Below are 25,192 nucleotides of genomic sequence, written 5' to 3' on the forward strand. Positions count from 1 at the left end.
CTGCCAGATGCCCACTCCTGGCTCAGTGTCCATAGGCGGATGGGCCTGGCCAAGGTTGCCCTGCATCTCTGGGTCCCCCCCTGGGCGGCTGTTTTCCTGGGGCGGCAGAGAATTGGGGGGCTTTCAGTGGAGAAAAATGGCGCCAGAGCAAAGCAACCTCTGGGTTTTGTCCCCCCGTCTGACCTTCTCCTGAACCCCATGCGAGGCTGCCTGTCCCACGCAGGAGACCCCCCCCCCCCAACAAAACTGGTGAGACGCCCATACAGGAGCCCTCCGCTTTATTATCCGTCAACATTTCCCATCCCTGCTTCCTTCCTCCCTGGACCCCAATTTCAACACGGCCTGGCCCGGGGGATTAAAAGGGGAGGGGGAAGGTACCTGCTCCGAGAAAGGCCCCTCCCATGGCTTAGAGCCAACTTCCTGCTGCTGGCTCTCGTCCTGAATGTGGGGGGGGGAGGCTGGGGAGGCTCAATGGGGCCGGGGCCCAGTCCTGCCTCAACCAATTTCTCTCCCGCAACCCCCCTCTCTGATAAAGCTGTGGATTGAGGCCCTAAAGGCAGTCAAGGTCCTCCCTGGAGGGGTTGCACCCCCCCCCCCCCGAAGCTGGTGCATAGAATTGAAGGGTGCGCGTAAGCTCTCCAGCCACTGATGGGGCGCCGGGTGGGGGACGCTGCTCCGCAGACCACGCAAGGGGTCAGGAGGGGCTCAAGGCCGCCCCCTCCTCCCATATTGACACGCAAAGGCACTGGGGCGAGAGGAGGGGGCTGTAGCTCTCGGTGTCCGAGGTTTCGGCGTCCTCTCTTCACACCGGCATGGGCATTTCGTTGTACTCGTCCACCCCTTCCCTCTCGTCCAGGATGGGCTCCGCCTCGGCCGCGTCCAGCTGCAGGGGGGAGAGAGAGACCCACGTGGGTGGTGGGCTTGGCCTCCTCCAGGACCGCCCCTCCCCCCACCCCTGCACCCCAAACTTACACACTTCATCTCCCGCTCCGTGAAGATGCGGCTCAGCAGGCACAACCGGAGAGGCACGGTGAGGATGAGGATGAAGGGGAAGGCCAGCGAGGCCACGGTGGACATGACAGCCCAGAGCACGGCCAGGCAGCCCAGCTGCAGCAGCGTGAAGAGGTGCATTCGCATCGTGCGTACCTGCGGCGGAGGGAAAGGAGGCCGTGTTGGGCGGGCGGCCTGGTCCCCCCGTTGCGCCGAGGCCCTCCCAACTCCACCCCTCGCTCCCCCCCCCAACTGCAGACATCATCCCTGGCAAGCAGTGAGGCTGGGTTGTGGGACGGAGGTAGACAGTTGTAGGCAGCCACACTGCTTACATGATGCGCACACATACACACGCGACACAACACGGCAAGCCGAACAAGGTTCCCTCCTACTTAAAGCGAATGTGTGTCCCCTTCCTGCCCAGGAAAAGGCAGGGATCCTCCTGGGATTTACGGGGCCCTGTTGCCTGCATAAATCCAAGCAGGGCCGGCCAGCTGGGCCCCCAGTTGGGCTGAGAGCCTTGGCAGGGGGCCACTTGGGGCCCCTCTCTGCCAGATCTCCATCTCTTCCGCCCGTGGCCTCCCTAGGCCCTCAGCCTCAGAACACCGCAACCGTCCTCCATGCCGGTTGTTTTCCCTGGACGCAGCCAGAAAGGCGCCGGTCACAAAGTGAGCCTGTGGCAGGAGCTACGACCACTCGCCGTGGGACAAGAATTACACTCCACATATCTAAAAAAACAACGGAAGGGAATCCTGAAAGAAAGCGGGCCGAAGGAGGGGGACGAAGTGGGATGGGAAGAACCACCATTCCTTTTTTAAAAATTGCCTGGAACGGTTCAAATTGACGAACGGAGGGGACCTAAACCTTTCTGGGTTGGTGGCCTGAAGCAGGGGGGAGGGGGGAAAGAAGGGATGATTCTGTGGGAGGGGCAAGCGTATATGTGCGTGTGCACAAACGCAGCTTTCAGAGGGACCCAGGTGCGAGTGGGGCTGCAGGCGCCTAGGACGCTGACGGGAGCAGGGCGGTCGCAAAGGTGCAGAATGGCCACTTTTCCCCAGGGCCACGGGACCTTTGAACTGTCTACTACATGAACGGTTACCAGTGACGTGTAGTTGGGGCGCAGGAGCAGGAAAGAGTGGAGTAGTAAGTGGTGAGTACTACCAGCCTTGCGGTGCTTCTCTGTGTGTAGCCCAGAGATCTGTGTGGTTGTGTCGGCCCGGGGGTAGTGGTGTTGGAGCCTACCGACTCGCACGGACGTCAAAGAGAGCGTGACAAGAACGGCCGTAGCCATGGGGTACGCCCCCAAATAGTTGGCTCGCCCATCAAAAGAAGCCAGCAGAGCTATAGAAACAGGTGGCCGCAGGTGTGGCGGAAGAAGCTTAAACCCAAAGTAAATGCTTTGTAAAAGGAAAACCAGTTTTGGCTGGAGAAAGGGGGGCAAAGGGAAGGGAGCGGAGCCCAGACGCGCCAGGAATGTGCCAGCTGCCTCCTGGCACCAGAGAAAGCAGATCTGGAGAAGGCCAAAGGGGCAGAGGCTCCCTCGGAAAGAGCTTAACAAAGGCAGACCACTCCGAGCCGGTAGCAGACCAGCCGGGCACAGACGCCCGTGCCAATGTCATCACCAACTGGGTGGCATCCAGAGGAGGGGCTGGGCCTCACGAGAAAGAGGGAGGAGAGCGGCTTTGCAGGGAGAAAGGAAGGGGGGGAGGAGAAAGGAGGGACAGGGGAGGATTGAGGGGGGCGGAGAGACCGATTTGAATCCCATCGCAAAAGCAGAGGACTTCTTCAGCAGGACCCACGGGCCTCCCCCCCCCCAGAGGCAGGGACAGCCCTGTGTCCGGAGAGCCTGACCTTCTTGACGTAGGGCACGTCTGGGTGGTGCTTGGGGGGCATGAGCAGCAGGTGGAGGCGCTCGTAGAACTGGATCCCGTTCAGTGAGGTGACGCCCATGTAGAGGAAGATGCCGAAGAGCACCGCCAGCGGGATCCTGCGCAGCAGGTCCCCAATCACGATGGATAAGCCTGGTGGGAGGGGCAGGAAGGAGGCGCTCAGTCCCTGCCCCCCACAGCAGCCCTCCTTCCACATCCAGCAGCCGGAGTGAGCGGGGGGCGGGGGGGGGAGAATAGTCGGCCGCGCCGGTCCACCATCTGGTGGATGGTGATCAACACTGGAGTACAACGACTCACCCACGAGGACAGCCACTAGCAGCCCGGTCACCCGCTGCTCCTTCACCTCCTGGATTTTGGGCTTATCCCCCGGGGCCACGGCCTTGCTCATGACGGTGAGCGCATTGGCGTGCGTGACGGAGCGCACCGTGGCAGCCGCCAGCCACGGCAGGCCGAAGAGAGCGCAGAAGCCGCCCATGGCCACGATCAGCAGCAGGTCCAGGTGGAAGCCGGAGCCCTTCTGCAGCTTCCGCTCCTTCTTGCTGATGATCAGCCTGGGGGCAGAGCGGGACAAGCGTGGGGGGCTTCTCTCCATGTGTGCCCCAAAGGCCGGCGGGGGAGGACAGGAAGAGGAACCCCCGGCCAGCAACACTCACGTGGTGATCTGCGTCTCCATGAAGATGAGGATGAAGACCAGAACGGCGGGCAGCACGCTGGCCACCATCATCCACACGGGGAAAACCTTGCTGCTGCCCAGAGGGTTGATCACCCAGCCTCGCTTGTCGGGGGACGTGACCGAGAAGCCACTGGGCACCGACAGTTTCTGTATGGAGGGGTTGAGAGCAGGAGGAAAGCATTGGAGCGGGAGGGGGCTGAATAAAAGTGAAAGGGGAAAGCAGGGGCTGCTCAGGAGCCGGCCAGGGGAAGCTCCAAGGGGACCCCAGGAATCTCCCCTCCTACCTGAGTGTAAGTGTCCTGGATGCTGGAATCCAACAGCACCATGAGGAGGATGGCAATGGGCACCCCAAAGTCTCCGATCACCCGCCGGACCTGCCCGGAGAGACCTGCTCAGCCATAGGAGCCTCTGAGCACGCGTGGAGTGTCGTGCCTCCTCCCCTGCAGCACCGCTTCCGTTTGCCGACAACAGTCTCCCCCAGACCCTCCCCACCTCCGGGACCCCCGGAACAGGCCACGCACCCGGCCGGGGAAGAAGCGGCTGTTCTTGAACTTCCGCAGGAAGAACGCGATGAAGAAGGTGCCAGCCATCAGCACCAGCGAGAGGAGGGCCGTGTTGGGCTGGCCGGTCATTTCCGAAGCATCGCGGCTGATTGTTCCGTTCTCTAGTCCCGGAATGCCGCTGGTGCTGTTCCCACAGCCGTGCAGTGGGTGTGCCTGGAAGATCTACATGGAAGGAGGGAAAAGAAGGGGTTCAGGCGTCACCTGGGGGAGAAACCCCTGGGCCATCATTGCCACCAAGGGCCCCTTCCGGGCCGTTCTGCTTGGGTTTCAGTCTGTGTCCCCCCTTTCCGTGTCTCGGCCATGGGACCCCCTCCCTGCTCCGGTCACCTTGATGAGCTTGAAGAAGGTCTCGTAGATGAAGATGAGGGAGATGAGGAAGGCGAAGATCTCCTGAGTGAAGCGGGAGACGAAGCGCACCAGGAAGCTGCCCTCGAAGGCCACAATGGCCAGCACGATCAGGACAAGCCAGAAGCCGATCCAGACGCGGCCCACCAGGTACTCCATGCCGTGCGAGGTGCAGAACTGCCCACGGGCAAAAAGAGGACAAAGACTCAGTGGTCCGAGGGTTGCCTCCATGGGATCAGGAGGGGCGAGCTGGGGAGGGCAACGACGCCAAGGGGCCCTGCTTGCAAGGGGTGGAGAGCCTCCCACCTCCAATCTAGGGAATGTGGCAGAGGGGCTGTATCTGAGCGGACACCCCTCGGAAATCTGGGCAGCCCCCAAACTCACCGTGAAGAAGGCTTCCTCAAAAACCAGGAGGGGCCCCGAGAAGCCGATGACCAGGAGTGGCTGAGCCCCCAGGAGGCAGAAGAGAACGCCCTGAATGGCTGTGGAAATGATCAGCTCCGAGACCCCAATTAGGCCCTCGGTCTTCTCGCCTGGAAGAGGTGGAGGGGGAAGCTGAAGTTTAGGGGGGGGTCCCAATCCCCCACTCTCTTGCCTCCCCTGTGGCCCCCGGGGCCCTTGAGCCAACCCCAGGCCTGAATAAGCCAGGGACTCTGCTTCACCTGGAACAGACAATGGTGGGCCCAGGCTCAAAGGGCCCTGAGCCCTAGCTCCCTTGCCTCCCCTGTGGCTCCCCCTCGCTCACCCAGAAGCCCCCCAAAGGTAATGGCGGGCGAGAGGGCTGCAAAGTAGATGAAGATGACAGCAGCCAGGCACTGGGGATCCAGGGCATCTCGGAAATCGCTGAGATACTTGGGGTAACGCCGACGGACATCACAAGCCCCCAAAAGGTCGGCCTGTGCGTTGAAGAGGATCGGCCTCCAACTCTTCTTCCTCCTCCTCCACCTTCAGCTTCAGCAAGGCTGGGGAGGGGGTGCAAATGGAAAATCAGGGAGGGGGAGGCCTGCCAGAGCCCCACATCCCACCCCACTGATCACAAGAGCCGGCCCCATGAGAGAGTCTTGAGAAAATCAGCACTCGGCATTTCCCAGAACAGACCTCGGTCTGCCTTATGTTATGTGTGGACAGAAGAAACAGAGGAACCAGGGCACAGAAACTCTCTCTCTCACACACACACACACACACACACACACGGCCAAAGCCGACACAAGGGTCAGTGGCCCCCAGCCCCTCCCCAGACTACCTTTCTCCTCGGCGATTTGGGCTCCACGGCTGCCCCGGCCATCAGCCGCCGTTCCTGATGCTCTCTGCGAGCGCAGCATCTCCCGCTGGAAGTGGGCCACGCTTCGCAGCAGCTCCTCACCCTGCACCTCGAGGGCGGCAGCACCACGCTGCAGTCCAGGAAACTCGTTGATGGCCTGCAGCAGGTCGTGCCGGTCGTCGGCCAAGTAGCTGCTTCATGGAATTGCTGGGGACCAAAGGCAGAAGGAGACGGTTGCCGAGTGACGACAACTCGACACGGCCAACTAACTGCAACTAAGTTGTTGTGGCCAACTCCACGCAGCCAATTCACTGCGGGACAATTGAACAATTAAATTGAATTATTTAAACAATTAAAATATGTTTTAAGGTTTGCCATTCGCGTTTCATTCCGTCCCTGCTTTACTTCTTTAACTATTCTATTCCAACATTTTTTCCATTGTGGTGTAACTCTTGTCCTGCAGTGGGTTGGCCCTGGGGAGTTGTGTAGGAGAACTGACGTGAGGAATTGGCCATGGAGAGTTGGCCGTGGAGAACCGGCCTTGGGGAGTTGGCTGCGGCCCCAAGCACCGAGTCCCAGGGTGGCACCCACCTTGTCGGACATCAGGGTGGAGATGGAGCGCCCGATCTCGTGGTAGTCCATGTTGGCACTGCTGGACCCAAGAGCACGAACAGGAAAGCGCACCGGCACTGGCACCTCCAGGACGGCGTCCAGCTGGGCAGCCTCCTGCAGCCGCACAAAGGCCATGGTGGGCTGGTCCAGGAACTGCACACAACCTGTGGGAAGGGGACGGGTGTCCGTAAAGGCCTGCGCCCTCCAAGTCCCCCGTCGTCCCCTCTTGCCCCCCCCCCCAATTTCCTTACCCACAAGCACCACCGTGGCTTCGGCATTGTCTGGAATCTTCTCCAGCAGCTTCAGCTCACTGCTTCGACTTGGAGCGGGTGATGGTGCCGGACAGAACAGGGGAGGCCACTTCCTTCTGCAGGGTCTAGAGGAGGGGAGGATGGGCCCCGGAATCCATTGGCTGCTGGCCGCCCCATCAATGCCCCCCCCCAGGCGCCCCTCGACTCTTCCCCAGCCCCCAAGCCTGATTCCAGTAAGAAACCCATGAATAACAGAGTGACAAGTGTTGGAAGGGACCTCGGAGGTCATCTAGTCCAGGCCCCTATTCAAGCAAGAGACCTTTCCAGAATTACAGGATCACAGAGTCGGAAGGGAGCATGGAGGTCATCTAGTCCAGCCCCCTTCTCAGGCATACATTGCCAGAAACCGGGAAAAGCATCAGGAGCTGCCGTCACGAGACGGTGGAATGCCGTGGCCACGTGACTTTGGGGTGGGGGTGTCCCAGACCACTTAAGGTAGCCAGGGCTGCTGGACTGGCCACCAGCACCCATTCTATGGGTCTCAAAACTTTGAGCGGTCATAAGAACCACCCGTCGTTAAGCAAGGAGTAGCTGCTTTTGACAGAAAGGCTTCTGCCAGGACTCAGAGTATTTCCTGTTCCACTTTCTCATCCCGTTCTGGGTTTTCTAGTCAACAATGCAGCTCAGCTACCTTTGTAGCCCCCCCCCCTTCCCACCCCCAGCATGGAAGGCCTCCCTGCCGGAGTGACCCACGGGGGTGAGGGTAGGAGGGGGGCAAGGGGGGCTTGAACCCACCTCCCTGGACCACAGCCCCTCAACATCCGTCACAATTTATTTAGCGGCTGGTTTTCTTTCAGACCTTTCACTGCCAAGTTAGGCAACAGCATCAGTGCTGGAAGAGATGATGGGCTTCCGTCTCTAACCTCCTTTCTTGCACTGATGATTTTACTAGTTGGGTTACCAAACATCTGCGAGGGACCCACCAAGCTCAGCAAACCCCCCCCCCCCCCGTTCAACTTTGAGCTACAAAGATCCCATCACCACAGGTTATTCGTCCGCGCAGTTGCGGTCTACGATTGGCAGTGGACTTGAACCTGGGTCTGCTCCATCCCAACATCAGATCTTCTCCAGCCGTTCCCACCTAGAAGGCCAGCTGCCACGTGTGCCTTCCCCCCCCCCAGTGGTTATTCTCTCGCTCCCCCCCTTGGGCGGGGAGGACAAGTCGGCTGCCCTTGGACCAGGCGGGGGTCTCTGTGGGAGCTCACCTCCTTCTCCATGTCCACCCGCGTCTCATGCTCCCCCACAGGGCCAATGAGTGGGTCGGTGACGGTGGGCTCAGGGCCTTCTCCCACGTGGTTGGCAACTGTGATGGTGACCCAGCAGAGAGCCGAGCGAGCCGGCTGAGATATTGCGAGGAAAGGAGAACCTCCTTCTCATCGGAGGGATGGCTGCGGGAGAGACCGCCGTGTGTGTCAAGCTGCGCCTTGGCCAGCATCTCTGGCGCCTCCCACCGTCTGCCAGCACCCCAGGAAGAAAGAGGGGCTCCGTGGAAACTGGCGGTCCCAAAGAGCGACCCTCGCGCTCCAGATGAGTGACTCTCTCGGCTCCGGACAAGCCACCCTCGCGGTCCCCATGAGCCCCCTTGTGGTTCCGAGCAGCGAGCTTCATGCTCCGGATGAGCGAGCCTCGCGTTCCAGGTCCTTCAGCTGGGTCCAAAGTGGAGCTTTCCCTGCGTGCGTCCTCTTCTCCACCTTCGGCCGGACCGGGGTAACCCTGACATACTCACCTATGCTTAAGTAGCAGCGCCCGCAGCACGTTGGCACGGTCCTCGGCCCGGATCTGGTCGGAGATGATCATCTGCTCCACCACTTGATGGGCCACCCCCGGCAGAGTCTTCTGATCCAGGTCGAGAAGAGACGGCCCCTGCAGGGGAGAGGAGGGGGGGTTGTGGGAGGGCACTCTCGAGCAGCTGCAGCGGCTGCCAGGGGCCCTCCGGCTGGTTCCCTGGGTGAGAAGGCCCCGTGCCTAGGGCGGCCATGGGAGGCCGCTGGCCGACCGTGTCGGCTGCTCCGGGTCCCTTCGTCCTTCCATCCTGAATGTAGAACCGATTCAAGACCGTCTGATCAATTTCCGGCCTCAGTTTCCCTCCTGGATGAATCTTCGTACGGTCTGGATGGAAAGGTTTGGTCTCTGCTCTTCCAGATTCCCCCGGAATCCCACTCCGCCCCAAGAGGAGAAGCAAAGCAGGACCTACCTCAGTTCTCCTCTCATCAACTGGCAGAAGGAACCGGTTTCCTCAGCAAAGCCTCCCCCTCCTGCCCCCCATCCTCCCCCTCCCTCTCCCCCCTTCCCTTTTTTCACCCAGGCGCTCGCAGCAAAATACCCAAAAGGCTCCTCCCTTCCGGCCCCTCCCACAATCCGGACCCGTAAGAGGCCTCCAGAAGCAGCATGGCGAAGCAGGCGCAAGAGTCTCTGGACCCAGAGGGCCCAGCCACAGCCGGCCCCCACTAGCCCCCGCCCCACTGAACTGGCAACAGCACTCCGGCTCTCTTCGATCCTGGAGAAGACCCTGGCCTCAGACCCACAGAATCCCCTTCCCTCTGCCCCGTTGCCTACCGTGGGAGAGGGTCCTGCGTAGCTCCAGCAGGCTTCGGAAGGAGAGGGAGGCCACGTGCGGCTTGCCCCACCGGTCGGTCTCCTCTTCCACATCTTCCTCAAATTTGATCCAGCGGGCCGTCTCCTTCCACTGCAGCTCCTGGTTCTTGTCCAGGGTCAGCTCGTTCAGCTCCACAAAGACCTAGGCCAGAGTGGGGGGGGGGGGGAGAGCAATGCTCAGAGTGGAGGAAACGGGGTCTGGCAAGACACCCCTTTCAGAGCGGGACCCCGCAAGGCCTCGGTTTCCCCAACAGGCCCATCTGAGGTTATCCAGGGGCAGAAAGCAGAGGCCCCACCCTCCCAAGCCCAGATTTCTCCTTCCCCCCTCAGCCCCCTCACCTCGTGGGGCTTCCGGTCGTGCTTCCGCAGCCGGGCGCTGGCCTCCTGCCGGTCCTTGCCCAGGTGCACCACCTGCCCCTTGGTGCTCTTCCGAACCAGGTGCCGGCGGACGCCTGGCACGTCCTCAAACCTGTGGCCTGCAGCAGAGGATTGGTGGGAGGCGGTACACGGACAGCCAGACACCCCCCCCCCCTCATGAGGCCTTCCTAGGAAATCTTCCGGCGAGCCTCGCTCATCCCTCCCAACAAGGAGGGACGTCCAGGCACTGTTTCCTGGCAAGAGGTGACCCTCTCCACTCGGCCAGAGGGCGTAGAACAGAGGTATAAAGCTCAAGGCCCGGGGCCCACATCCAGCCCGCAATGTGGTGAGATCTGGCCCCAAGGCTTCCCTGGGAATAGTGAAGGACCGGCCTCCCACACCTCCGCCCCAGGCGGCCATCGGGGCTCAAACGCGGTCAGCCTTAGATCTGCAGGGCTGCCATGGAATCAGCGAGGGGCCACCGCTGTCCCATGGAGACAACGGAGGGCCACGAGCCCCCCAGCCATGTCCACCCGCCCCCCAACATCAACCCCAACCTTGATGCAGCCCTGAATGAAATCGAGTTTGACACCCCTGGCGTAGACGCTGGAGGTCGCTCTAAACGCTCTGGGCTCCCCTTTCCCCCTCCCAGCCCGGAAGCCTGCTCTCCCACCCTCCTGGCCCCACTCACTCTTCATGTAATCCAGGTCCGCCGAGACCAAGGTCAGGGCCTCCGACTCGTCGGTGGGCACCTTCTGGTAGCGCGCCTGCTCCATGCCCGTCATGCTGCCGATCCGCCGGCGTTCGTTGAGGTTGTAGCTGCGGTGGCCCGGCTGCGATTTGGAGAGCAGGCGTTCGGGAGGGGAGCCGCCCTCGGCCACCCCTGCGGCCCCCGAGTCCTCCAGGTCGGAGCTGCAAGACACAACTCCATCTCAGCAACCCGGGCCCAGAACTCCTGTCACGGATTGAGCCCCATTTTCCTTGCCTCTAGATGCCCAACAGCCCCCCCTGGCATTCTCCTGGCTCTCCAGGTGGCACCATCGAAAAGCACAAAGGACCCACTACCCCCGCAGCTCTTCCAAAGTGGAGTTCCCCCCTGCCCTCCCGCCACTTCTCTCCCCCAACCAGGAAAGACCGCTCCCCTATCCTGCACCTCCCGAACCCCACGGTCCGTAAGGACCCTCGCCCCATAGCAGCCGTGTCCTTCCCCAAGGCCACCCCGGGCCTCCTTACCTGCTTGATTTGGCTGCCCCTGCTGCCTGGGGGCTCCCGGCGTCGGCCCTTGGCCCCAAGGGCAAAGGGGTGGTACCAGCTGGCTCCCCAGAGAGGGGGCTTTGCCGTTCTGCGTCATCCTCCTGCAGGAAGAACTGGAAGGGCCGAAGGGAGGGTCAGCTCAAGGGATGGAAGCCCCCCTTGCCCTTCCCCCCCCCCATGATACCCCCTCCCCATTTGCCCCTACCTGCACCCCCTCGGGAGAGCTGTTCGGCAGCAGGTCCTCCGGAGTGGGCTCGGTCTCCGTGTCACAGGTGTCATCCTCCCCGTCCTCTTCCTGGCCCCCTTCCGCCTCCTCTTCGATGGTGGGGGTCTCCCCGGCCACCGAGGCCCGGGCTCTGGGGGTCTTCTTCTTCTTGCTTTGGGAGCCCTTTTTCCGCCGGCCCTCGGAGGGCAGGTGGGCGGATAGCGGGTGATGGATATGACGGGAAGACTGGCGGTGGTCTGTGGAAAAGGCAGGGGCTGCGACTCCCGCAGACGGCCCCTCCCTGGCCGTGAGACACGGGGGACCCCTCCCCATCGCCATGACGCTGGGAAGGGCTTCCCTCCTCTTTCCTCCCTCCACCCCAAAGGCCACCCGCCCCCTCCCCTTCCACCTACATTCGAAATCCTCCTCGCTGTAGCTCCGGCCGGCTTCGTCCACGCCCCGCGGGTGCCTATCCTGCAAGAGCTCCTCAAAGCGCTCCACGCGCAACGCCCGGCTCAGGTCCTTCTCCTCCTCCTCCTCCGCTTCCTCCTGCGGCCCCGCGAAGGGGGGAGATGCGGGGGGCTCCGGCTGCCAAGCAAGCACATAACGCCTGGACTCAGCACTGAGTTTTGAGGGGGGGGGCTTGGGCAAGGGACACGGGGAGCAGAGACGAAGGACCCGGGACTCTGCCTACCTGGGCCATGGAGCTGCGGCTGCAGAGGCGGCTCTTGGCCGCCCGCGCGATTTATTTGGCCGTGGGCAGAAGGGAAGGTCAGGTCGTCCGCGGGTGGGCGGTGGCTCCATCGCCTCCGTGCCACTCCAAATATTGACTGATCAGGGCGCCCCTCGCACCGGCCGACACCGGCATAGATTGGCCCGTCCTGACTGCCTCCCTCCCCCGGCTCAAGGTGACCCCCGCAAGGTCTCCAGCCACGCAGGGAAAAGCCACCCCCCTTCTTCCAACCCTGCCCCCCCTTCTACCGTCTCCACCCCCCTCCCTCCCTCCCCACCCCTCCCTCCCTCCCCACCCCAAATATTTGTAGGACCCCAAACTCAGAACTGACCCCCGGGCTCCACTGCTGGGTTATAGTCCAGATCACCGGGAGGAAGGCGTGCCCCCACCCCCAAGAAGACCCCTCCCCTCTCTGGCTGCAAGTGCCAATGGATCACCTCTTGGGAGGGAAACGCCTCTCCTGCTCCAGCCAGCCACCCCCTCTGAGAGCTGCCTCTAAAAAGCCTCTGAGCACATGCAGAGTGCAACACCCCTCCGAAATTAGAGGAGAGCACCAAGCGGGCACTTTAGCTTCGGTTTATGGGGTGAGGTGGGGGGCTGTGAACCCAGTTGAGTGATCCTGGCAATGTCAGAGATGGGGCACATGGGCTTGGGAGTGGCTGGCCCTGCTCTGCTGTCAGCTGCTTCCCTTCTGCGCCTGCCTTGTGCCTTGCTTGGCCTCCCTCCTCCCTCTTCCCTTTCTTCCCTCTTCCCTTTCTTCCTCTTTTCTCTCCCTACCATTCCTCCCCATCCCCCTTCTCTTCTTCCCTTTTTCTCCTCCCTCCCTCTCCCCTCATCCTTCCTTTTTCCTCTTCTCTCCTTCTTCCGCCCTCCCTCCCCTTCATCTTCCTTCCTTCCTTTCCTTTCTTCTTTCCTCCTTTCCCTTCCTTCTCTTTTCCCTTTCCTTCTCTCCTTCCTCCCTTCCTCCCATCCTTCCTCTCCCTTTGTCTGTCCTTCCTTCCCTCTCAACCTCCTTCTCCTCCTCTCCTTCCTTCCTCTTTTCTTCTCTCCTCCCTCCACCGCTTCCTTCTTTCTGCCTTTATTCAAAGGAGGGATGCACCGGGGGGTGGTGGTGGCTCCTGGGCCACCTGAGGAATCTGCCCCCCCAGAGGGACACTCGGCATCCCAAGGCATGGAAGTCACCCTTACGGTGTTCCTGGCTCCAGATCTTTTCGGCCAAGGTTGCCTGCTTTGAATTTGGCTGCTCTGGGGTTTATGTATGTATTCTGCCCCCCCGCCCCCTGGGGGCCTTTTATCAGGACAGATCGGGGGCCTTGGAGACAAACAAAGCTGCGAGAAGGACTTTGCCAAAAACCGGTCATGCCAAACTGATCATCTCCGTTTCTTTCTTTGACAAAGCGGCTAAATTAACGGAGCAGCAAAATGCCAGAGTTGGCAGAGCAGAGTGAAGACTTGGGGGAGGAGTTCGAGAGGGTCGATCGGGATCTACATCTTGATACGGTAGGAAAAAAGAGGGGTGGGAGACTTCACCACCGGATGGACCTGTATACGCGGACAAGCCGTACTCCAGGAGTCGCCCTCCTTACGCCAACAGGGAGGGGAGTAAGCGATGGGGGGGGAGGGGGGGGAAGGTTACTACAAGGCAACGTCTGAGGTCCAGGACTCTTCAATATCTTCATCGATGGACGAAGGTGAGGGACCAGGAGGGGAACTCATTCAAATTTGCAGAGGACACTAAGACGGCAGGAACAACCGACACCCCACAAGGCGAGCTCAGGACCTGAACAGACTCGAACCCGTGGCTCTGCCCACCCAAATGCAACTCAGAGGGCCTGGGGGATCCCTTTCTTTGGGGGGGTCACGAGTGCCAGCAGATGCTTCATTGGGGGCAGGCTGGTCCATAGCATAAACCCCCCCCTGAAAGATTTCATCCATTCCCCCACAGCCTGGCTTTGAGCAGACCCGGGGGGGGGATGTAGCCCCCTCTGGATCAAATTAGGCCAAGAGTGGGGGGAGCCCAGGGGGGGTTGTGCGTCAGCGTGTCACCCCCATAATGCTATGTGCACACATGCACACACAACCAGAGAGGGGCCCCGTTTTGGCAGTGGGAGTTTTGCCCTCCCCACGCCCCAAAGGCTTTCTGGGAGCCTGGGGAGCACGAAGACAGCCTCCCCCACCCACCCCCCGAACGCCCTCCGGGGGCCTCGGGAGCTTCCTTGGGGCCTCCGGAGGGGGAAAAACGGTCCTACGAGCAAACCGGAAGTCCTGTGTCAAACTTCCGGTTTCCCCCTGGAGCCGGTTCTTCGTGCTTCGGAGGCTCCAGGGAAGCCCCCGGAGGGTGAAGAACGGCCCCAGAAGGAGGCCGTAGTCAGCGGGCCAGCAACGCCTTGCCTGCCCTGACAAATGGCTCCGCCACCTCAGCATGTGGCCCACCCGAAGGATGCACCATGGCGCCTGCGAGGGTGGGTGGAGGTATTGGCATGCCCAATGCGGGTCCCTGTCCCTCTCTGGCTGCCACCGCTGTGGGCCAAGGCTCCCACCCACAGCCCCCCCCCCCAGTGCGCTCATCCTGGGCTCCTGGTGGGGCAGCTTCAGTCCAGGAATTCCTGCGTCCCACTTCCCCCCCTCCCTCTCCCAGCCTCCAAGTGTGGAGGGGCTCCCGTTCAGCCTGCCCAGCCGGCCCCAGATGAATGGGCCAGTGGAGGGGAAGGGGGCCTCCCTGGATGGCTTGACCTTCACCTGCCCCACAAACCGGCCGATGTGGGTAAGTAGACCACCTAAAGACGCCATCCATTGGGTGCCGGCTTGGTCTAGATGACCTCTGGGATCCGGGGTGGGCAATGGGGAAGGGAGGGAGGGAGGAAGGGGGGGGGTGCAGGGTCTGAAGGATGGTCTCCTAGGGCTGCTCCAGAGGAGTGCGAAGGGTGGGTTATTCCCCCCCCCCCAGTTACCCCCCTCCTCAACCAATAAATAAGCGGCTGGACAGGGTCTCCTCTGCCTCCTCCCCCTCCCCACATATTCGGGGAACTAAAAGAGGGAGGGGGGAGGCGGCCAGCCCCTCTGCTCCTTGACCCATATGGGTTGGGGGGGAAAGCTGGCTTGGGAGCCGACTCTGACCTCCCCTCCCCCTTCCTCTGCTCCTTGGCATTTGGGCCCACTGCCCCGAGACCCCACACGCGCCTACCATTAGGCTGGAGGTGCCAGCACCCCCCACCCCCCTGAATCCAATCCCCTCCAAAGGGGAGGGCGGGGAACTCACCCCTTCGGAGGCACCGGAGACGACATGACGGTGCTCGGCAGAGACCCGGCCGCGGTTCATGGCAACCTTCGGGTGGGAGGGTGGGTGGGCGAGCCGGACCCTTACCCTTTCTCGTTCTCCTTAGGGCTCAGAGGAAGGAGTGGCGGCACCATAACCTGCAGGGGAGAAGCGGGGTCAGTGAGGAGGGGGCAACTAATCCCCTCCGTCCCACCCTGGGAACAGTCCTCGTCCAAGCGACGTGGCAGCGACCGAGCCGTCTTAAAACTCCCCGGCCAAAGATGCCTCCCTCGGGGCTCTGGGCGCCTCCCTTCCTGTGCCAGCCTTGCCACCTTGGGAGTCGGGGCTGTGATGGGGCTCCATGCCCACCTTCGGGCTGGCATTCGCATGGAGGTGGCCCCTCTAGGGGGACTGCAGGGCTCCGATCATCCGTGAGATGTTTATGGGCGCTTCTCCCAGGATGCCAACCATTTTGGGGAGGGGGATTCAGTTGGCACCCCGGGAGAAGCGCCCATAAACCGGCTGCTGGCTCAAAGCTCTCCCCGTGCCATCCGGCATGCCAACTGCTCAGCGAGAGCCACGGAGAGAGGAAGGGGCTCGGCTGCATCCCTTCCCCCTCCCTCGCCCAACGGGGAAGGAACCATTCACGGGGGTCCCGAATGACAACCATCAGTTGGAGGCCGAGGCTCTCGGCAGCCGGTCGTAGGCACCGGCCGGCAGGGAGGGCGTTGCCAGTCGGGTGGGGGAGGCCCTTTGCTGCCAATCATTCAACGGTGGACTTTGGCCCTCCAGCCTTCGGTGGGTCACGAGTGCGGGACAGGCTTCAGAAGGGATTAGGTGGCTTACCTCCGCCGGCCCCCCTCCCAAACGGGCTGCCCGGCTCCCTTGGGCACCACGCTGCCAGGCGCTAAAGCAGCCAGACGGACGGAGGGCGAAATGCCTGTCTACTCCCCCCCCAAGAGGTCTCCTTCCTTCAGTGCCAGCCCTTGCGAGTGGCACACGCACCCCTCCGGGACTGGCAGTCTGAGGAGGGCAGCCGGGGGTTTGGGACTGGCGGCCAAAGCTGGCAGGGGGGCAATTCGGGCAGCAAAACCAGAAGCCTCACCCTCAGAGCCCACGGATAAGCCCCGGCAAGTGGATTCCCCCCCCCCGTCCCCCTGCCTCTCCCCTCCCCCACCCTGCTGCCGGCCAAGGGCTGCGGCCACATTTATCTTGGCCCTCCCTCCGCTCCCTCCCGGCAGGCGCCAAAATCAACCCCAGGTCCAGCGGCCGGCCGGTCTGATCCAGCCCAAACCGAGCGGCCCCTTCGTTGTTGCCATCATCCCGGCCCCCTCCCCACCCCAAGTGGGCCCCTTCACGGGAGGGGGCTTTACGATGGCACAGAGGTCGCTGCCTTTTTGTCCGGAAAGCAGCCTCTGTGCATGGGCAGAGTGCCTTTCACTAACGGCGTTTGCGGGACCCCAGCCCACCAACCCACCTTGGCTGGCCTGACCCCCATCTCCCCCTCCCCCAAAAGCCATGGAGCACTCACCTCTGCCCCTCAGCTGCCCCAGAGCCTCTGTGCCCTGGGACGGAAGGGCATCGGGGGGGAAGCGGAAGGGGGCAGCCGGCGGGTGACTCGCCCTCACAAGACCTTGGCTCATTCGCTTGGGAAACGGGGGGGGGGGAGGAGGTGGCACAAGCCCCCACCCCACCCGTGGCCCACACTTTCCATGAACACGTGACGGAGAAGATCAGGCTGCTCCAATGCCCTCCCCCGGTGCCAGGGGTGCCCCCCAGCCCCCACATCTGCTGCCCCCTTCCCCAACCAAAGGTTTCCCTTGCAGTCCCTTCCTCAAATAAGGGGGAGGGGATTTGTCCCTTGGCCCCAGCTCAGATGCTACCGGGCAGGGACAGGTGGGGGAGGAGAGCTGGCAGCCCAGACTGGCATCCCCTGTTGAGGACCAGAAGGGCCACAAGGCGGGCACCACAGGGCACCCCGGAAGCAGGGCATGGGTGGGGGGCATCCCCTCCCTCCCAGGGTAACCTCTGGTGCCCACCCTCCTCACAGCTGGGCTGGCCAAGGGTTCTGCCCCTCTCCCAGCCTGGCATCAAAATCCCAGGGGCCGGTGGGGGAAATCAGGGGTCCTGCCTTGCCACAGGCCCCTCTTCTCCTGCCCGCTCTGGTGCCACCCTGGAACCATGGAATGGGGGTGGTGGCTGGGGGGGGAGGAAGCAGGATTTGGCAACTCCGCGGCTGCATTCCAGGGACGAGTCCCGGCTGGCCCGGCTAAGGCGATTATGGGTACCGCGTTGCCACCCAGGAGGCTTGGCTCCAACCTCTCCAGATTCCTCAGGATGCCCTCCCCCCCCAGTGGGGGAGGGACAGAGGCAGCAGGCAGGGTGAGGGTCTCTCTCTCTCCCCCCCCCACAAGGAATATCCCTCCCTCCTTGGCAGAGAGAGAAGGCCCGGCTCCAGCCGCGATAGAGTGCCCTCCAAATTCGGTTGGGTGGCATTGGAGAATAGCGATGCCATCGGGTTGGCTAACTCAAGACCCCAGCCCCGAGCACAAGGAAGCCCCCCGCTCTGCCCTAGAGGAAAGAGAGCGGGCAGGGGGCTGACGGGGGCACCCAGGGGTCTCCTGCCCCTCAGCGGGCCTGTTAACTCGGTCTCTCCTGCTGCCCCAGATGAGCCATGTCCCCCGACTGATAGACCCCCAAGGACCCCAGCGGAACCCAGCCCCAACAGCTCCCTTTCCCAGCTGGCAAAGGCTTCCATGCCAGGCCAATCTGGGTGGGGAAACGACCCTTTTCCTCTCGTGCCCGGGGGTCTTGAGACAAGCCCATCAGGCGCTTTCCCTGGCACCCAAAGACGGCTGCAGAAGCCAAGGTGCGTGTGGGGGGGGGAGTTGCTGCCAGGATGGTGCCCGCTCCACCAACAGACCTTCCTAGAAACGCTGCCCAGATGCCAAGGGAAACCACCGGGGCTTCTCGGGGGTATCTGAACCCGGCAAGGCAGCTGGCACAGAAAGTAAGTGTTCAACAGCCGGCTCAGGCGAGAGAGGTGCCCGCGGGCCGAGAGTCTTCCTGTCCCAGTCGTTGGGGGGGAGTCATGGTGCCCCCCAGCAGGCGGGCCGAGACATCCCAGCCCCTCCAGATAGCGAGTCTCAAAGACTCTGCCAACGTGGTTACCGGCTGCTGGAAACGGGCATGATTTTTAGACAGGAGGGCAGACGCCACGCTGTGGGGAGGGTGGCCCACCCAGGCAGAGCCGGAGTCACCCACGCCTGCTAAAAATAGCCCCCCCCCCAACCTCCCCCCTCCAACACGACTCAGGGTGAATCACCAGAAGCCACAAGAGTCCAGAGGCCGGGTGGCAGAGCCCGGGTGGCAGGGAGGGGGCCGTCCTGCTCTCCACGGGAGCCATTCTGGCATCCCCTCCACCTGTGGGACCCGCTCTGCCAAGGCCGAGGGGAAAGGAGGACCCTTCTGGCACTTGGAGACCCCCACCCCCCCACCCAAAATCCATCCACTTGCGAGGTGGTACCCAAAGCCCCTGGGTGCCCGCTGCTTGGCACTTCCTGTCCCAGCCAGGCTGGGAGAACCGGCGATGCCCCCATTTGGAGGAAGAGGCAGCTTCCTCCAGAGAGGAGCTGGGGGGTGGGGGGGAGCCTGGCTTGCAAAAGGAAGGGCGATGGGCCAATCTGTGGGGCACCTGCATGGGCGTGACCCAACTTACGGTGGCCAAGCGTGCCCGCTGCTGCCAGAGAGGGGACGTGAATGGTCGGAGACCCTCAGGGACCCCCCAAACCGACCTGCCAGGCTCCCATGCTCCATTTTCACCCTGGCAGCCCCACGCCCGTCTCCCAGGAGCCAAGGGGTGCCCCGTCTGCCAACCGGGCATCACAGCAGTGGGAAGAGCCAGGCGTGCCAGGACGCCTCCATCCCGACTCACCCATCGCTCCCTGGGCTCCTGCTGCCGCAAAAGGGGCCGGGTGCCACGTACGACTCACCCAGAGCACCGGCCGGCCGGCCTCGGAGACTGGCAGCAGCCCACCGGGCACCCTCCCCCGCATCCAGTGCATCAGCTGTGCCCAGACGAAAGACCGGCTCAGGAGGGAGGAGGGGGGGAGGAGGCTGACACACACACATACAAACACACACACACACGCCCCTCCCCGAAACGAGACCCTCACCTGCCTCCAGCTCTCCCTGGCACAGCAGCACCGGGCAGCTTGGATACCCAGAGGGGCAAGTGGGGGTGGGGGTGGCAGGGCGTCTCTTTGTTCTTCCCTGGCGTCAGCAAAATGCCCTTTCGCCCCCCCCCCCTCCCAAGCCTCCTAAGCCCCCTCGGTTGCAGCCTCCGCCACTCTGCCCGGCCGTCCCCTCCTCGCTTCCTCACCGCCCGATGCCCCCTCCCAGGAAAGGGAAGGGGAGGGCTCGGCTCGTGGGCAGATGGGAGGGGGGGGACGCTTTGCTCCATCCCAGGACGCCCTCTGCCCACCCGGAGGAACTTCTGCCTGTCGGGGTGTGAGGGTGTGTGAAGGTGCCACTCTCCTCCCGGGGCACTTTCCTTCCCGTGCCCCCCCCCCTCTGCACACACCCCCCCCGGGCCAGGGAGGAGGAGATGCCCGGCCCCTCGAGGCTGCCAACGGATGGTTACAGCCTCGGGCTCCCCCCTCGTAAAAATGCCCCCTGCCAGGCCTCAGAAGGGCAGCAGCCTGGCAAAGCGGGGTGGGTCGGCTGCCCCCCCATCATGGGTACCTGTCAAGCCAACTGGGGAGGAGGGGGGGTGGCCCCCAACAACACCTTCATAGCCCAGGGTGCCAGGGTGCCAGGGCTGTGCCCGCCTGTCCCTGTGTGGGGAGGGGCAGGATCAGGGGAGTGGAGGACGGGGGAAGGAGGGTGCCCGCTCTGCCAGTCAGCGGTGACGGCCTCTCTACCACCCCCCCCATAAGGCCCTCCCTCCCTCCCTCCCTCGGGGAGTCCTTGGCCAAACGGCCACAGTTCCCATCGGCAAGGGTCACTTTTTCTCCCGATTTGGCGACGGTGCCTGGTGCCGTTGTTAAGGGAATCCCTTCAGTTAGTAAGACGGTCGTTAAGAGAGGCAGACTTGACTTTGCTTGTCAGCCGGTCGGCAGAGGGGAATCACGCCTGTCTCTTTGCTTATTGGGTTTATATGCCGCCTTTCTCCCGAAGGACCCGGGGGGGGGGGGCGTACAACGTTAAAAACAACAACAACACATATTGCAAAAGTTAAAAAGAAAGTTAGATAAGAGGATCCAAAAACAAACCCAATTAAGATTCACAATAACATTTTAAAAGTTAAAATTACAATTAACAACATCAATCATTTATCTTATTTTGTTCAGGCCGGCTTGCTGGAAAAGCCAATCTTTTTAGCCACAGTGACACCTCTCTCCCGCAGGGCGCTGTGACCGTCGCATAGGTGAGTCGAGAAACCCAGCTTCTGAATTTTGATGGTGTGAAATGTCCGAGGGGGGCTGGACTAGGTGACCTCCGAGGTCCCTTCCCACAGTGATGGATTGATTGGCTGAAAAAGGGGTCATAGGTCCCTCTTTGCAGTGCCGGTCGCTAAACAAGCCATTGTCATAAGTCAAGGACCACCTATATTTTACACAGTCACTGCGCCAAGCTTCCCCTTCGCATGTTCCTACGCACGACACACCTACACAAACAGGCAGGGAGACCCCCCCCCCACAATTCCCTCCAGGCAGGGGCTTCAGTGGAAACGGGGAGGGGGCTCCCTGTGCCTTCTCCCCACAGAGCCTGGCTAGACCCCAGGGGGCGTTTGGGTCTTCCCTTGACCCTCTCCCTGCCCCACAGATTGAGTGGAGCCATCGAGACCCCTCCCCAAACTAGAACAACAGATTTGGAAGGGACCTTGGAGGTCTTCCAGCCAGCCGTCCCCCAGGGCCCACCCACCACCCCTCTGCGTGCAGCCCCCGAATGAAGGCTCCATCTCTAAAAAGGTGTGGTGCGTGGAAGCCCCCCCATCCACTAGATAGGATGCCCGGCGCCAACCGGGTGCAAGGGGCTGGACTACATGACCTCTGAGGCCCCTCCCAACTCTGTGATTCTCTTACGCAACCCTCGGCCCAAAGGACCCCCGCGGGACAGACCCCGATGTGGAGAGAAGGAGGGAGGCAGGGAAAGAAACGGCCACTTCCAAGCACCCCACTGAAACCCTGCAGCTGCTAACACCCAGTGGCGGGTAGTTCCAGAGACCAACCAAGGTCCAAAGTCAGACGCCTGGCTCCCCGGGGAAAGGCTCTGCGGCTATCTACCTTCCCCCTTCCTCCCCACTGCCAGGGACCCAGTAAGGACCCCCAAAGAGGTGTCCCAGCCTCATCTGGGACCCACCCACCCAAATCCTGTCGAGGCCCCAGTTCAAAGGAGGAAAATGCGGGGGGGGGGCTTGAGGGGGGGCTGAAAGGGAAGGCCAGACAACGCGGGGTTAATCCTGGTATTGGGGAGGGGGTCTTTGAAGGGAGGGAGGGATGTGGCAGGAGGTGGATTGGGTCCGCCCCCCCCCCCCTGCATCCCAGCACATTAGCAGTCCCGGGGGATTCCACCAACCTGTGCGTTGGAGGTGTGGGGCGTCCTCATCTTACGACCACAGCTGAGCCTAACATACCCATCATTAAGGGAGACACAGGTTCAGGGAGTTTGGCCCCGTTTGACGCTCTTTTTTATCCCGGTCATTAAGCGAACCCCCTGTGGTCGTTAAGTGAGTCGCCTGGTTCGTGGGTCGAATCTGGCTTCCCAGATTCCCCTCCTGGGGACGCTGCGACCCACTTGCTAAACCTCTGGATTTTGGCCTTTCTTCAGGGCCGTCAGAATGCAGAAGGGACACTTTAGGAGCCGTCATAAGTCGAGGAGTTCCTGTATCAAGGGGAAGGGCTTAGTCCCACACCCCCGCCCTTACCCCCCCCTCCCTCCTGGGGCACGAACTGACGCAAACACAACTTGAACTCGGCTTCTGGATGATCTGACTCACCAGTTAGCCAGAATTGGCCGTTGGCCGGTGAGTCAGAGCCCCCCCCCGCTCCCCCTGGCACCCCTCCCCCTCCCCCCAGCGGCTGCTGGACGGATGTAGGAGCCGACCTCGGTGGCCCTGGCGGGAAGCCATTCCCGTTTTCTCCCTACCGCCCCCAAAATAAATAAATAAATAGACCGGTCAGAATAGAGCCGGGGGGCCTCCGAGGCCATCTAGTCCAACCCCCTGCTCGAGCTGCAGACCGTTACAGAATAATAGAGTTTTAAGGGACCTCGGAGGTCATCTAGTCCAGTGTTTTTCAACCACTGTGCCGTGGCACACTAGTGTGCCGTGACATAGTGTAAGGTGTGCCGTGGGAAAATTACCCGCCTATAGTCAATATAGGCACAGAGTTAAATTTTGTTAACATTTTCTACTGGTGTTGTGCCTCGTGATTTTTTTCATGGAAAAAGTGTGCCTTTGCACAAAAAAGGTTGAAAAACACCCATTGCTCGAGCAAGAGACCCTTCCAGAATCACAGAGGTGGAAGGGACGACTTCCCAATTTATCATTACAGGTAATCCTCGATTTATGACACTTCACTTAGTGACTGAAGTTATAACGGCAGGGGAAAAAACTGACTTAGGACTTTATTTCACACTTATGACACTTGCAGCGTCCCCGTGATTTACCCTCGGATGCCTCCCGATTGGCTCCTACTTACGACTGTCGCCGTGTCCCCATTAGCGACCGTCCGACAATTCAAGGGGGAAGCCTGATTCGCTTAACAACCATGGGACTCACTAAACCGCCACAGGGAGTCACTCAACAAAGAGGGCAAGGCGGGGCAAAACTCCCTTAGCCAATGTCTCGCTTAGCGACATAAATCTTGGGCTCAATTGCGGTCGTAAATTCGAGGACTGCCTGCAGACAACAAGCAATTTTGAACTCAGAAACGCTCCATGTTGTCAGAAGCAGAGACACCGAGAACAGTTGGGGCACCAAGTCGAATCCTGTGGAGGGCCCTCCCCTGACCCAGAGCCCACCTCGCCCAATCGGAGACCCCCACCCTCACTTGCCAGAGACCCCTCTGAAAGGGCAGAGCAGCCCCACCCCACCCCTGTCCTGCTTGAGCAGGAGGTTGGACTAGAAGACCTCCAGGGTCCCTTCCTGCTATTCTCTTCTATATTCCATTCCATTCTGTTTTCTATTCTATATACCATTTAATTTTATATTCTATATTCCATATTCCATTCCATATTTTCCATTCCATTCTATTCTATTCTATTCCATTCCTTATTCTATTCTATTCCATAATTCTATTCTACTCTATTCTATGTTCCACCTTCCACTCCCTTCCACTCTATTCTGCCAGGGTGTTTTTGCCTGGATTCCCTCTCTGAGCTGGGGCTGGACTAGAGGAGCTCAAGAGTCCCCTTCCCCAATCCTTGCATGAGCCTGGAGGGGGGGCAGGAGAGCCCACCAACCAATGTCGGGTCCACTCAGAGCCTCTGCTCCGGCCTTGATGGGGGAGATCAGGGACTTTCTCACCCAGGGAGAGCCAACCAGCCAGCGATGGGGGTTCTGATTGGGGAGGGGGAAGGGAGGGGGGTGCCGGGGAGAGGGGAAGAAGGGGCTCCCCCATGCCAGGGGCCTTCAGAAGAGGGGGAGGGGCAGGGGATGCCGTAGAGGAAGCGGGGGGGGGAGGGGGGAAGAGAAGGAGAAAAATGTCGCAACCTCTCTGGGAAATCAAAGCATCTCTCTTGAGGGGGGGGGGGACGAAGGGGGGGGGGGGACACTCATAGGGCGGTTGACTTGTAGCCCTGAGCCGCGATGGCCCCAAACCAGCCCAGCCCCACATCTGGAGGTGGCAAAGCGGTCAAACTGGACCCTTGGCTCAGCCCTGGGGGGGCAAATGCCACCCACAACACCTGCATTGAAAAGGGGGGGGAGGAGAGGACCAAGCCCCCCACCCCAAACAGCCCCCCTTTCCCTCCAGACTGCACCCCCCTCCCAGTGCAGAGACTCAAAGTAAAGTTTCACTCCCCCCCCCCGTCTGCCAAGGAACCCCAAACCCCAAATCCAGCGGAGGAAATCTGGCTCTGAAGGGGGGAATCTATCAAGCACCCCTGGCTCCCCCCCAACCGCTCCTGGAAGCCGGGGTGGGAGGGGGGCTGCGGAACTACAATTCCCAGCATCCTCCACCAGTCGCCATATCAGCTGGACACTCAGCTGGTTCGGTCCGGGCATCCCACAGGGAAGACGGGGAGGGGGAGGGAGTGGCTCTCCAGCCAGAAGGGGGGGGGGCTGCTTTCCAGGCAAATCCTCGGGGCAAAAGCGGAGGGGGGGCAGATGGGGGGGGGCTAGACATAAAAGTGGGGGCTAGGAAGACGGCGCTGCTTCCCTGGGGAGGGGGCTGGGCCAGTTTGAGCTGCTTCCCAGGCAAAAGTGGGCTGAGGGATGCATAGGAGGAGCGTGGGGGGGGGGAAGCCATCCCACCCCTCGGAGCCCCGTTGGGGAGGGGGCGCTGCTTCCCCAGCCAGAAGGGGGAGGGGGCTGCTTTTCAGGCATCCTCTCGGACAAAAGTCTGTGTCTGGGGGGGGGGGGGGTGTCTGGCCGGGCGAGTCTGTCTTGGGGAGGGGAGGAGAAGGGAGCCTCCTTACGCAACGCCTTCCCGGACAGGTGCGCTGCCCGCGGCTTCCAAAGGCAGGACCCGCCCGGCTGCCTCCGCACCGTTCCCACGCCCTCCCTTCCCAAATTCGGGGAACGAAGGGAGAATCTGCAAGCCGGTCACGCGCCCGATCGGCCTCCGGGGGTCGTAACTCCGGGCTCTGCGGCCGCCGTATCTCCGAGAGCTGGCCCGACGCGTTTGGATCAGGGGTCCGCAATGCACACAGACACACACAAGAGGAGGGGGCTTGCCACCCCTCTCCGGGGACCCAGACTTCCGTTGTTGCGAGTCCCCACGCCCGATCTCCCGATTTGGACGATCCCCTCCCCTGGGTCCTCGTTCCCGCGACCGCCACTCACCCGATCCGACAGCGGGTGGAAGCAGGGATCGAACCGGCTGCCGCCCGACCCTCCAATTCCGACCTTCTCTCTCTCTCTCTTTCTCTCTCTCTCTCTCACACACACACACAGACACACACTCTCTCTCCGCGCATGCGCC

General features: G+C 61.7%; 1 protein-coding gene across 1 annotated transcript; it reads right to left on the reverse strand.

The window, feature by feature from the left end:
* Nucleotides 1-261: 261 nt before the first annotated feature.
* Nucleotides 262-25,192, reverse strand: SLC4A2 (solute carrier family 4 member 2). Its single transcript, XM_087712248.1, is given in 31 exon segments — nt 262-883; nt 973-1,146; nt 2,842-3,011; nt 3,177-3,430; nt 3,533-3,699; nt 3,837-3,926; nt 4,074-4,277; nt 4,443-4,637; nt 4,845-4,993; nt 5,206-5,336; nt 5,338-5,424; nt 5,705-5,772; nt 5,774-5,835; nt 5,838-5,865; nt 5,867-5,913; nt 5,916-5,928; nt 6,313-6,497; nt 6,585-6,642; nt 6,644-6,709; nt 7,850-7,945; nt 7,947-8,009; nt 8,011-8,032; nt 8,371-8,503; nt 9,198-9,381; nt 9,579-9,715; nt 10,288-10,508; nt 10,830-10,963; nt 11,056-11,312; nt 11,469-11,643; nt 15,048-15,202; nt 25,054-25,192. Coding segments are annotated over 30 exon segments (3,711 nt in total). The 5' UTR covers nt 15,108-15,202; nt 25,054-25,192; the 3' UTR covers nt 262-802.

The sequence above is a fragment of the Thamnophis sirtalis genome, unplaced genomic scaffold (assembly GCF_051295495.1).
Source record: "Thamnophis sirtalis isolate CommonGarterSnake01/CBP01778 unplaced genomic scaffold, rThaSir2_p1.2 scaffold_4, whole genome shotgun sequence".
In the NCBI taxonomy this organism is placed as follows: Eukaryota; Metazoa; Chordata; class Lepidosauria; order Squamata; family Natricidae; genus Thamnophis; species Thamnophis sirtalis.